Consider the following 13,008-nt stretch of genomic DNA (forward strand, 5'->3'; position numbering starts at 1 on the left):
TACATTTTCATAAATCTTTGTCTAAAAAAATGACCTGATTTTAGATCTAAGGGCAGTTTTCTATTTTTTGTCAGTTTAGTTTTAATAAACTTTACACTGTACTTTAATTAATAAAAACAATTCCTATGGCATAAAAGGCCAAATAATCCTACTGATGGGAATAGATGAAAACAATTTGTTTTTACTATAAATTCCGCGAAAATCAAGAAAATGTCTCAAAACCTAAAAAAAACACTGAATACATGAGTGATACTTTAAAAAAATCTAAATCAGGAAAAGAAAAGTGTTACCTATGGCTACCCTGGAAAGCAACATTTCTATGTAACTTTTTACACAATATAGTCTATGGTATAATTATGCTTTCTCTTTCATGCTATGAACAACTTAGTGCAGTCTATGGCTTACAGTAATACAAGCTCTTTTTCTCTTTGCTCCACGCTCTATCCGTTATGGTAATTTAAAGTGAAGAGAAGGGAGGAGGGACTACGCTAAGTTTCGCTTCGTTGTCGTGTATTGTAATTTTTTATGTGATTTGTGGCTCATGAACAATTAAATTAATATTGAACATTAAATATTTGTGCTATATGATCAAATTCAACCACCAGGATTATTCTTTTGCATCATCTTGGATATCATTTGGACCGCTCCCTGTGCGTAAAGTACGTACGTCAATCATCAGCTATTTTTCATACTGTTTGTAGTACCTGCGTATAGTAGGGGCCGTGTGATAGTAAAAGCGGTTGGAAAGTGCATTCATACGGGAAATCGTCGATCTAAAAAGTTTATCTCACGTTCTATATAGTTTACAATCTTTTATACAATTGGCGTATGAACGGATTCGAGGTTTGAAAATTGAAGCCATTTTCACATACTCGAGTACCTTTTGGTAGTATTTACGTGTCATTTAGTGATCGTGATGTTATGTGTGCTACATAGAGGTGATAGAGACACGAACATACATGTTTGGTTTCTGTATCTCATACCAGACTCCATTTCAACATTACTATAAGGTATTCAATATCACTTTGGGTCAAAGTTCCAAGTATATATTCCATTTATAAGTTATTGATAATGTTTAATATTAATAATGGGCTTGTTTAATGTATTCTCATAAAACTACCTAAAGTATATATAAATCTATAATTATATATATTTAATACAATATTCACAAATATATATAATTGCATTCCATAAACATCACTCAAGCCAAATAGTATTATTAAAAGAACAGTTTTAATTTATAATATAAATTTTATATAGTAATAGCTACAATAGCATTTTGCTATAAGATGTGAATAAAAAATTATTCAGAAATCTCATTTAAATCAGTTTAGACCAAAATGATAATATAACAGCAATGATAGTTAAATAAAATAGTCTACTAACGTTTAGTTTTAAAAAAGGTAAAAATTATAATTTTTTACAATATTTATTTATTTATACGTCCTAAAACAATGTGTTTGCCTGTAAGAAATGAACCAACTAATCTACAAAATTTAATGTTTGTAGTTGACTAATTTAAGTACAGCAGCAAAATACCTTTTTAGCTCCCGATGGGATCGTTACATTACAGATCTTCATACATTTTTTATAAAATTGTATTAAAACCCATCATTTTAATAATCTAATGAGTACCTCCATACATGTGATGATACAAATAGATGTGATGATCCATGATATAAATTACTTTCTTGTACTAAAAGCTAGAAACTAAAAACCTATAAATGTGGGTACGGCATACCAAAAAATAAACTTATATTGGCAGACTTTGCTTCTTAAAAATAAAAATCTAGAACTGAAACTAGAATCTTCCTAAAACATATTAATAATATTTTCCTCCAATTTCATCAGATAAACAAAATGTTTTGTTTAAAGCTATTCAAAAGGATATATTTTTTGAGACTTGTTAACTATGGTATACTATAAAAATAAATTATATGATAACTCCACTTTAGGGGTTTTAGAGTTGATTAAAAACTGAAATTTGTTCACCTCTATAATTCTTTAATAACTACAACAATTTGAGTTAATATACTCTGTTTAACATTTTAATATATATAAAATCAAAGTCGACATCTTACTACATTCTTGCCTAATATGAGTAGGGTTGCAAATGGGAGGTATGTATGCAATCATTTCTTTAAGAAAAACGTGTAATATAGTATAAGTACCATACAACATTGTGTTGCATAGACATCGGCGCGACATACAGAATTTATTATTTCCCCTTGTTCCTTTGCTTGATTTGGATTATATCCAAAAGCTACACGTTGTTTTAGTCTTTGCATTTCAAATGTGACACCGTTAATGCTCATATCTTAATAGCTTAGATGATTAGTATTTTTACACTAGGGCAAGTCCAAGTAAATCACCTGATTAATATAAACATAACTACATATATTAACCAACCATATTTTCATTTGTAAGCTAATTAAAAATGTCAAAAGAATAATTATCTTTTAACTATCACTATTAGTGCCCAATAATTTACTTACAAACAGAATGTTTTAATCGCATTTGCCGTCTCTGATAACTGATAAATACTAATCAGTGTGAATAATCCTTTGATATATTATTAAATTCGCGAAACGTTTTTAAAGACCACTACGCGCTAAACTGTAAGAAGAAATCGTGTATATAATACTGCACTGCCATATTTCTTGACCTCGTAGTTCGTATTACTATTCTTATCATGAACGGTGATAAAAATGTACTTTTATATCGCTTTTACATTAGCTTGTGTACTACGACCTTTGATATTCTTGCAATGGTCTCTATGTAAGTACTTATATTATTACTCATTATATGGTCTTGAACTAGAATGTGCCTCGTTTAGTCGTTCCTAGCTTAATAAAGTTAGCATTCTTTACTGGAATTTAGTAAAAAATATGTAAAGAAATAGAAAATATATTCAGATTATTATATTCTTATATTTATTGATACAGTATTAAAAGTAATGCTAAATCAATAAATAATTACGCTTCTACGCATGTAAAAACTCTGCACGCAATTCGTATGCTTTGTAAGTATAAATGACAGGGTAGATTTAGATTTCAAGCAAAAAATAAGATGGCTAAAGTGAAAACTTGCAATTACACACGCCGCTAATACTAGTGTAAATGCAACTCTACGCTTCATATTGTTAAGTCCCTTTTTATATTACATCTTCATGTTAAGGATATGTTAATGTAAAAATAGGTCCAATCAGAGACGACTTGGAGAAGATGTACCAAGCGAGGGACGAATCCGAAAATATCTTGACTTATCCTTAAATCCGCTCAATTTATTGAACAAAAGATACGAATGAGGCAACATATCTTTGTGCGAAATTGATTTATTGAATTGAAAAGTTCAATCTTTTCCACTTATAACTTCAAGTATGATAAAAACATTGTCTTACGCTGAATTTTGCTCATTTATTCTTAATAATACTTTTAATCAAGAATTGACAAGGATGGACAGGTTTTAAAGAACTTCGAAACGAAAACCCAAGCGTCGTATTTTCGAATTGTGTCTTTTTCGAATTTCTTAGTCGGTTAAAATAGTTTCAGTATGGCTAAATCATGTAAATCGAAATTCGAACGATCCCCTGGTCTTGTTAAAATACATTGTATCGTATCAAATTGTTAGGTTTCACAGTCGGTTTGTCAATTCTAGTTAGGTACTGTCAATAATAGCATACTATTTGAGATAGTATGGGTACATGTATTATGCATGAATGCATTGAGGGAAACTAGTCATGTCGAAAGCTTAAGATTTTCGTGTAATACATTTTGGCAACTATGAAATTTTTTAGGCTTGGCTTAAATCTCTAAATAATTACTCGACCTATCTCCTATTTAATTCTACCTATTTCATCCTTTAGAGAAACATCTAAGGGGCCACAAACTGATGATACACTAATTTTGAAAGGATCAGAAACATTTTTTTACAATCAAAATTTTTGCTTCAATAAAATATATTATACAACGTGTTCAATTAAAATTGAAAGGTGATAGCGACGAAACATCAAATAACATTTATTAAAAGATAATTGCGTGATACTCATTAACCTGACAATTTCTGGTCGAGTTCAGGATTCAGGATTTATTGTAGTTCCTGTATATGTATTTTTTAAATATACCTTAAATCGTATGAAAACATGAACACGTGATACAAGTTTAATTCAAAATACACATCTACATCTCTTAATAGTGCATTCTCATTACAGCCTACGGAGTTCACAATGACTTTGGATTATTGTGATCCATTTTCCACCTGCTAATCGGAAGGCGATGAAAAGAACCCAACAAACATGGATGGTGTGAAGAAAATTCATTCGGGAACACTATACCGGTAAGTCGCTGATTAAATTTTTCTGTGCTTTGATAATTGTATATCGTGAATTTGTACGGGTGAAAAGTTTTTTTTATGGCTCTGGCACGATTTGTGCATTAGCCAGCGTCAAGTATAGGATTTTTTATAATTCGTGCTTGTCTTTAGAAATTCGACCGTGTCCTCCATGTACGGTTTAGGCACTCGCCCGGTACCGCACAACCCTCCCAAAGGCCGAGAACAAATTTAAATTAAATTAAAACTTGCCCTCGAACCGGGAATCGAACCCGGTACCCCTCACCTAGCTGCCACTTAATAAGACCGCTAGGTTATGAGGCCCCCAAAAGGTTTTCTTGGAGACTTTAATACCAAAAATATGACCTAGACTGAGACCATAAGATATATTGCTTCTCAAATGAGTGATTGCAAACTTTATTGAAAATCTTAACGCGTAAAATTAAATTTTAAATCTGATTTAATTATGCATCTGATAAAGTTGTGCAAGATTATAGAATTAATTACCGATTACCTGGAACGTTATAATCGAAACGATAGGTGCAATTACTAAAATGATATTGTAATGGAAATTCACTGTACCCTGGAGTTCGCTTACACTCAAGTTATAATGATTTTTTAATTAATTTGATTGAGAGTCGAGTGTTTTATATAGGTATACATGTATGACTTTAGTATGTCGAAATTTTAACACACTGATTATATATATTCAAGTTATTACGTTATTTTATCATATACTATGTCGGATAAATTTATTTACGTAAAATATCGATTACACCGCAATTACAATGCACGTGATTTCTCGAATCTTGATAGATACCACGCATTTCTATTTTTAAACTGCGAATTTAATTCATGCCGCGAAATGAGGTTCGCAGGTGTATTAACTCAGAATAGTCTAAACTAATTTTATAAGAAGTTATATTTTGGAAGAGTCTGAAGACTTTGATATTTGACTTTGTGAGAGTGTACGTGGATGTTGTAATGAAGACGAAAATTTAGTGAATACAATTTGAACAATTTATTCTGTGACAAGTATTTTACAAAAGTAGTAGTAGTAATAAAAGGGCCCCACGTGACAAAATTCAGAACAATTTTTTTTTTAAGGATTATGCACAAAACAAATGTTTTTTTTTTGTATGTAACGGGGCAAACAGATTGAAGGCTCTCCTGATGTTTAAGTGATATTGCTGCCCATAGACACTTACATTTCCAGAGGTCACGCAAGTGCGTTGCCGGCCTTTTTAAAATTGGTACGGTCTTTTCTTCTTATTGTGCCATCTCCTTGCGAAGGTTGGCAATCATCATGGCTAGTTTAATTGTGGATGCCGCGCTTCTAAACAATGACTTGGTGCTTTGACCAAAGTCATAAGCACTTATTTGTTCCTGCATTCTGTTCAGCACGGTTGTATTTCGTATGCGGTCTGCCCAAGATATTTTAAGCATAGTGGATAAACCCAGATATCAAACGCTTACAGTTTTTTGGACATAGTCATGGTCAGCGTCCAAGATGATACGCCGTAGAGCAGCACAGAGAAGACGCAACAACGTGCAATGCGAGTTAGTCTAAGCTATAATTTAGATTTTAGGCGCTTGTCACAAAGTATTTTTTTTAGTTTTGAAAAGACGTTCCGTGCTTGTTCAATCGAAGAGAGGAGTAGGACAAAGGGTGTTTTTTTGGCGGAAAAGGCGCAAACTTGTGTCCCAGACACCACGTAGCAGAGTTGCATGTTTAAGAAACTCATAATTTTTATCTCTATAATGCGTATTAAACCTGGTTACTATTAATATCATGTTGAAATAATATATCGAGAATCATTGATATAGAAACAACAACGCTACGATTGGTTTTGTAACAGGCATGAAGCATATTGTCAAAGTTAAAATCAAGTAATTGGAATGCGAAATAAAATTAAATGTCAATTTTAATATTTACAGAGATTTAAAATGTTTGAACGTGAACACAATAAATCAATACGCATAAATTGATTTGCAAAACGTTCGCTCGTTGGCTTTGTTGATTGGACTTATTGTGAACTAATAAAAAAAGTGCGGAAGAGGGTTTGACTGGAACCTGAAAACCTTATTAATAATATTACATTCAATTCATACTAATGTGTCCAGAAAATGCGCTAATTAGATTGAATCACTTATTAATGATTATACTGCAGTGTAAACTCTTTATAGCGTAATTCGTTATAAGAAAAACTCTCTATGACCAAAAAAAAAACTTAAATTTATTTGGTTTCTTCTCCCCCTATAACGAAGTTCTCTATAACGTATAAAAATGCTCGGTCCCTTGAAATTCGTTTAAAGAGTTTAACACTGTATATAGAAAATAGAGTAGGTTCGCCCATTTCCTTCCTATTATGTAGTGTATAGACTGGTGGATCTTCTTTCGGGCGAGCTTTTTATAAATTTGAGGACTACTTAAATGATCCTAATCCTTGGGATTGAATTGCTCCAGTTCAAACAATTTTTATGACAATACCTGGCGATTAAAAAGAGTGGCGGAAAGTTTCTTGCCAGTTCTTCTTACCCGCTCTATGCCCTTGACTTGCGAACTGGTAGTAAATGTAAATTTACGATTAATTTAACTTGACGATTCAAAAGTGTACTTGGTTACCCACTTGAATAAAGATATTTTGAGTTTGAGTTTGAGTTTGATCTGATGCCATCTAATGAGTATCCTGCTAAGCCTTGGCGAGAGAAGTTGATCCCTGGTCTTCCGTATTGGTTTGTGGACTCAGTTTCCGAACTAAGACTGTCAATAGCTCCGTTGTGCGTAAAGTCCTGGCTAACTAAGCCAGCCTAACTCCTTCCAAAAGCACAGAAGCTTCTTGGGCACTTCGCAGGCTTCACGGAGCGACCTCACTGTTTCGAGGATTTCTGCACGTTGTTTAGCCACAGCCTCGCAAGACTACGTGGGTTTCGTAATTCGACCTAAATGGAACTACGAGTGGTGGTTTTAGTACTGCTCATCCCTTTTCTATCTAGTAGGGACACTGGTGTATGTGAATCGCGGGCGAGCGGGTTACGCATTGCACCTCGGATATATAGAAACCTTATTTCATACACAAAAATTTTGAAACTATATGTAAGTGAAATGCGCGGTCTGTGTAAGGAAAGTTGGAATGAAATAAATAACAGTTGCCTTTGTATTATTGTATCCGCTTAATTTGACAAAATACGTGCTTTTAACGTAAGTAAATTGCATTAAAAGCTTAAAGCTTGCGTATATACTCAAGATATTAAAAATTGTAAGATAAAATTTGTCTTAAGTGGCACCAAAGTACAGTTGCTTGTTACATGCTATTATACTAATGGATAAATAATTTGTCTTTGTTCTAGAGTTTTGTTTTGAGCTTAATTCTTGTCCTTGGAACTAACCTACTTTGAGTTTTGGATTATAAATTATTTATTTAGAGTTATACTAATATAATAGGATAGTTTAAAGTAAGGGATGTAACATATTTGTTGTTTAATTTACGTCTTCAGTTGAAATAAGTAGGTCAACACATTTGCTGCTAAGAAACTTAAAACCCTGAGGAAATTAGAAAAACCTTAGTACATATTTGATTTTATAAAACGTTCGAGACGAAGCTATTGGTAGTTCATGAGCTGAATAAAGTCTACTTGGAATTCCGTAGCGTACTTTAAGAAACCACAGTATAATTTCATTGAAATTCAGTATCTGGAGTGCGGTTACCGTGGTGCAAGTTGAATACTATTCAATAGACGCTATGACATATTCATAGTGTCGCCTTGCTTCCGAATTATGTCGGCATTTCGTCTAGAAACACTTTAAGGTAGCGCTCTTGTCACAAGCGGTTCTGTTATTTCAGCCTCATATGGGAAATTATAGGCTACATTCATCAATTTGGTTACATTCCACACTTAAATAGGGTGCTATTACTATATTATAGTTACGAGAATGTAAGTACGTGCTCCTATTTCACCATGCCTCCTGCTGATAGAGGACAGATCTTTGTTTTTAATTTATTTTATTATTATTTATTACGTAAGATGTCATCTGGCACATAGTGTAATTGTTACAGCTCCTTAAATTATCCTTAACTAGCTGACCCGGCTAACTTCGTTCTGCCTTAATAATAATATCGTTGTTACTTTAGTTAAACTTATTTTAGGATTTCATTAAGGTGATAACTTTTTTTGCAAATAGAGAAATGTTTTATTGCTTGCCATTGCAAAAGAAGAATGGCAGTTTTACACATTAGGCCTCTTCTCTCTAACGCCAATATTGCGATACTGCATGTTAAAGCACTTTCTGCTTTACAACATTTTTTGATGAGGTAACACATGTTTTCGATCAAGATCAAAGCCTGGTTATGCATCTCCTCATTTACCTCAAGTTCGGAATTTCTTGAAGTGACACGAATTCGACGTAAAATGATGCGTAGTTTTGTCAACAAATGTCACCACATGCCGTGTGCATTCGTAAAATTAATTAATTAATTTTTTGTTATTCGATAACTTATCCGATATTTTATTACTTATTCTGCTATTCGGAGTGGAGAAAAATCCATCAAAAAAGACATAACTAACATCGGTCCAGCCGATCTCGAGTTATAAGTGTTGTAACAAACACGACTTTCTTTTATATATATAGATTACCCTTTTTAAGGCGATTAAAAAGAGTGGCGGAGAGTTTATTGCCAGTTCTTCTCTTCCGTTCTACGTTCTTGATTTGAGAACTACGAGTAAATGTAAAATTAGAAGCATTAAATGTATATTTCTTTAGTTTCGTTTTTAGATCTGGGCCTCAGATTTCTGTATCTGTTTCATGATCATTTGTAAATCTAATATCTAATAGTCAGATGATCAGCCTTCTGTGCCTGACACACGCCGTCGACTTTTTGGGTCTAAGGCAAGCCCTCATCACGATGTTTTCCTTCACCGTTGGAGCGAATGTTAATTGCGTACATGGAAAGAAAGTCCATTGGTGCACAGCCAGAATTCGAACCTACGACCTCAGGGCCCACACTGCTCTGAATATGTTTATAGTTCAAGTTATATTACATTTGACTGATAATTGTTGCGCCTGTTATTAAGTGAGGTTACTGCATTATGTTCTAATTTGACATATTATGTTAATTTCTACTTATATTTTAGTTACTTTACCCGTATAATACCAATTCATGTTCGCTGTTATCGTGTCCTTGGTCTCGACAAACAGAGAACATAGGAAATACAAGCGCTAACACAACGGTTGTATGTGTATTGTCTACGTCTAAAACTTGCTTGTTTAGTCTCATTCAATGCTTTGATTGTTCCTGTCTCGAATATGTATATTTTGGGATCACTGTGCAGACAATATAACGCTAGCACTACATAATATGTCTAAGACAATGTTCGAAGGAGGTTTAAATATCTGTATTAATATAAAGAGTTCAGTTAGACGCGCTAATTCGGTGGCCATTTCGAGGAAAGATTTAAATACTTTGACTGAAATTATGCGAGTTGAATCGTGGGGTTGTAAATAAGTGAAAAGCGGTGTAATCCTTTGGCTAATGTATTCGTTTTGATAGTATCTTTACGTCAATTTTAGCTATTTGCTTTCGATTTGCGTGAGCTTCATATGTTTTACACTAGCTTTTCGCCCCGCCCGGGTATAGTTGTTTAACAATTAAACAATAAATTTTAACACATTTCGCAGATATTCCATACTTAGAACCAAGGCCGTCCTAAACTAGGCTGGGGCCATTGGGCACACAAGAATTTGGGGCCCTTTTGGAAAGTAAAATAAAGATAATTATAATTTTAAAAAATTACTAAGTATGACCATTTCTTATAGGTCATCAAATACAGTATGATATATTATGTCATTAATGATAATATTAGATTGCTGCTCGTTTTTTGGTTACGATTACGATAACGGTTTCTGTTGAGTCTTCTATTATATCCTTATTAATTAATAGGTACAGTAGGAATAGGCGCAGTTATCGATATAATGGCGAGTATATGCCCTGTAAATACCTTCTGATAAGATTACTGATTTGTGAAAAAAGTGTAATGTGCCCGACAAAAATGTTTTGAGAATAAATGTGGGAGAGAAATTGTCGATCCTTCGGGGCCCCCTGACAATGGGGGCCCTGGGCATGGGCCCCGTGTGCCCTTATGGTGAAGACGGTATTGCTTAGAACAGTCAATCAAATCAGCTTTTGAAAATTACGGATGAACTGTTATAGTTAGACATGGTATCGTGGATTTTTTTGTATGATATGACAGTTTCCTTTATATGATTATTTAAACCTTTTATGTAAGAAGAATCTGCCTGATAAAATACGTTGATAATTATATTACTTATGAACAGTAATGAAGTTCTCATGTCTTGTATAAAACTGTACTTACATCACTTTTCTCTATTGTCAATAGTTTCCGCAGCGTATGCGATATTTCACATTATGGATTACCTTATCGAAGTTTTCATACAGATACCTTACTTTTTTGTAAATATTATATAGCCTATGTTCATCAGGGATAATGTAGGATTCTAATGGTGACCTTGGGTAGAATGCCTAGCGAACCCCGACGGCCCATATTAAGGGCGTGTGAAGAGTTGAGGTGTTTTTAGTGCATGGGGTCTCGCTACCCCTCTAAATAGCAGAGGGATTTGAGTGTAGACCCAGCCCCAAAGTCCCCGCGTTAAGCTCGACATCCTTGATGCGGGCCTGCGTAAGCGCATTTTCACCTCATATAAAATAAAATAAAGTATTTTAATGGTGAAAGAATTTTTCAAATCATTCATGTTTTGAAGCGTATTCAATGCAAACGAATCCTCTTTATCTTCTTCCTTACTGAAGGTCTGCCTGTCTTGAAATCGTCGACTTGCTTCCTTCACACTGCTCTTTCTCTTTATAATATTAGTGTAGATATATAACCTTATGTATCACGTGTTATGATAAATAAAATAATTCCTAATTTAGGCTGAAAATGGTAATGAACAAAAAATACTGGTATTATTGTGAAAAAGCGAGGGTTGCTCGATAGACGAAAAATATGGCACAGAGCGCTCCACGCTTTTTCACAATAATACCAGTATTTTTTGTTCATTACCATTTTCAGCCTAAATTAGGAATTATTTTTCACTTTTTAGTTTGATGTGCTTTAAAAGCGTGTTTTTTAGTTTTTTTTTAAACTATATATTTATTAATTTTTTATTAAATTTTTTTTTATTTTTTTCGGATTATTGCATTGTCATCGATCTTTGACAGATGCGCAAAGTTTGAATTAAATCTGTCCGTTAAAAGTGGGTCAAAATGGAGTCCGAAGGAGTCGGTTACATACATACATACATACATACAGGTGAAGCTAATATAAAGCGTGTAATATTACGTCATGTATTTTTAAAACCTAATAGCAAGACATACCAAAACACAATTCGATAAGAGGCTTATACTGTTGAACTACTTGACATTATTTAACTCCAGGGGCGAGTCGTTTGACCTATTAACAACAAATAGTTAGAAAACTTTACATACTTGTTAACAAAACGGGAGTGGGTATGATAACAAGATGGGACTTTTAAGTTTGCAGACTATAATCTAAGTTAGGGTTTACAACTCAATTATTTCACGTAATAAGTACAGAAAGTACTTTGAAACTTAGCTCCATATTTGGAGAAAAGTAATCAGTTTTATCGTGATTTTTAAAATACGTTTTTGTCTCTTTTTTCAAATTGTATTAACGCTGTGATGAAGAGAGACAGAGTTCTTAATTTTACTGATTTATACACGCTCACTCATTCCGCTGCCACCCAAAAAGTGTCTTAAGGCCGATTTACATTATCTTAGTGTTTAGGAGAGTGCTTTAGGATAGTACTTTAGTTGAAACATGGAAACGCTACTTGCTTTAGTACGGTTCTACTTGACTTTCAAGTTGAATCAAAATAGAATCGCTTTTTATTTTTGTTTTAAGTGATACCCCTCCCGCGCCCGCGCAACTCCCGAGATCTTCCCTCGTTGTGTGTCCCCTTCGAAACGACTCGACCGATTCTTATGAATTTTTTAATACATATTCAGTAAGTCTGAGAATCGGCTACTATCTATCTTTCAAACCCCTAAGTGATAAGGAGTGTCCACCCAAAGTTTTTTTTTAGACTTTTTTTGTATTTTTATGATACAGCATACAAAAATAATTACAACCCCTCTACGATCAACCCCTATTTTTTTATTATTGTAGATAGTTATTTTTATTGGACTAAAAAAAATTTGCCTAGAAATAATATACATGGCAACAATCGTTTGCCGGGTCAGCTACTTTATAATAAAAAAGCGTTACTGAATTTAAGCATTTAACTAGATACATCATAGAGTAAATTTCGTAATTCTAGAATAAAAACTAACGTGCAAAATAATGTTTGAATTAAAATAGCAATTGGATGACTTCATGCAAGTTCTCCCCGTCCCATCAGACACCAGCTGTCGCTCATTGTTAATGGTTATATTGACTATTAGCTCTTCTTTGCGGAAGGGAGGTATACCCCTCATAACGATGAGTTTTCGTACAAATTTGAAGACCTACATCGCTCGCTATTCATTCATTTTAATGAAGTTTGTTTTATGAATAGAACTAAATTGCAATAAAAAATGTTAAATAACAATATTTCTTCATCGATTCGGTTTGTTTGAAGTCTTAAACTTCAGCGTTGATATTGCC

The 13,008-nt window shown here is 33.5% G+C and overlaps 1 protein-coding gene across 4 annotated transcripts in view; it reads left to right on the forward strand.

Moving 5' to 3' along the window:
* The first annotated feature begins 435 nt into the window (after positions 1–435).
* LOC125059090 (catenin delta-2) overlaps positions 436–13,008 on the forward strand; it is a 59,747-nt gene continuing 47,174 nt past the window's right edge. For 3 of the 4 annotated variants that reach the window (XM_047663294.1, XM_047663297.1, XM_047663296.1), the window contains exons 1-2: positions 436–659; positions 4,211–4,335. In XM_047663294.1, the coding sequence (XP_047519250.1) occupies positions 4,295–4,335 (41 nt within the window). In that variant the 5' untranslated portion in view covers positions 436–659; positions 4,211–4,294. Of the gene's footprint in view, positions 660–691; positions 1,011–4,210; positions 4,336–13,008 lie in introns of those variants that run through there. The other variant, XM_047663295.1, reaches the window with a different exon arrangement.

This window comes from Pieris napi, chromosome 19 (genome assembly GCF_905475465.1).
Source record: "Pieris napi chromosome 19, ilPieNapi1.2, whole genome shotgun sequence".
NCBI lineage: Eukaryota > Metazoa > Arthropoda > Insecta > Lepidoptera > Pieridae > Pieris > Pieris napi.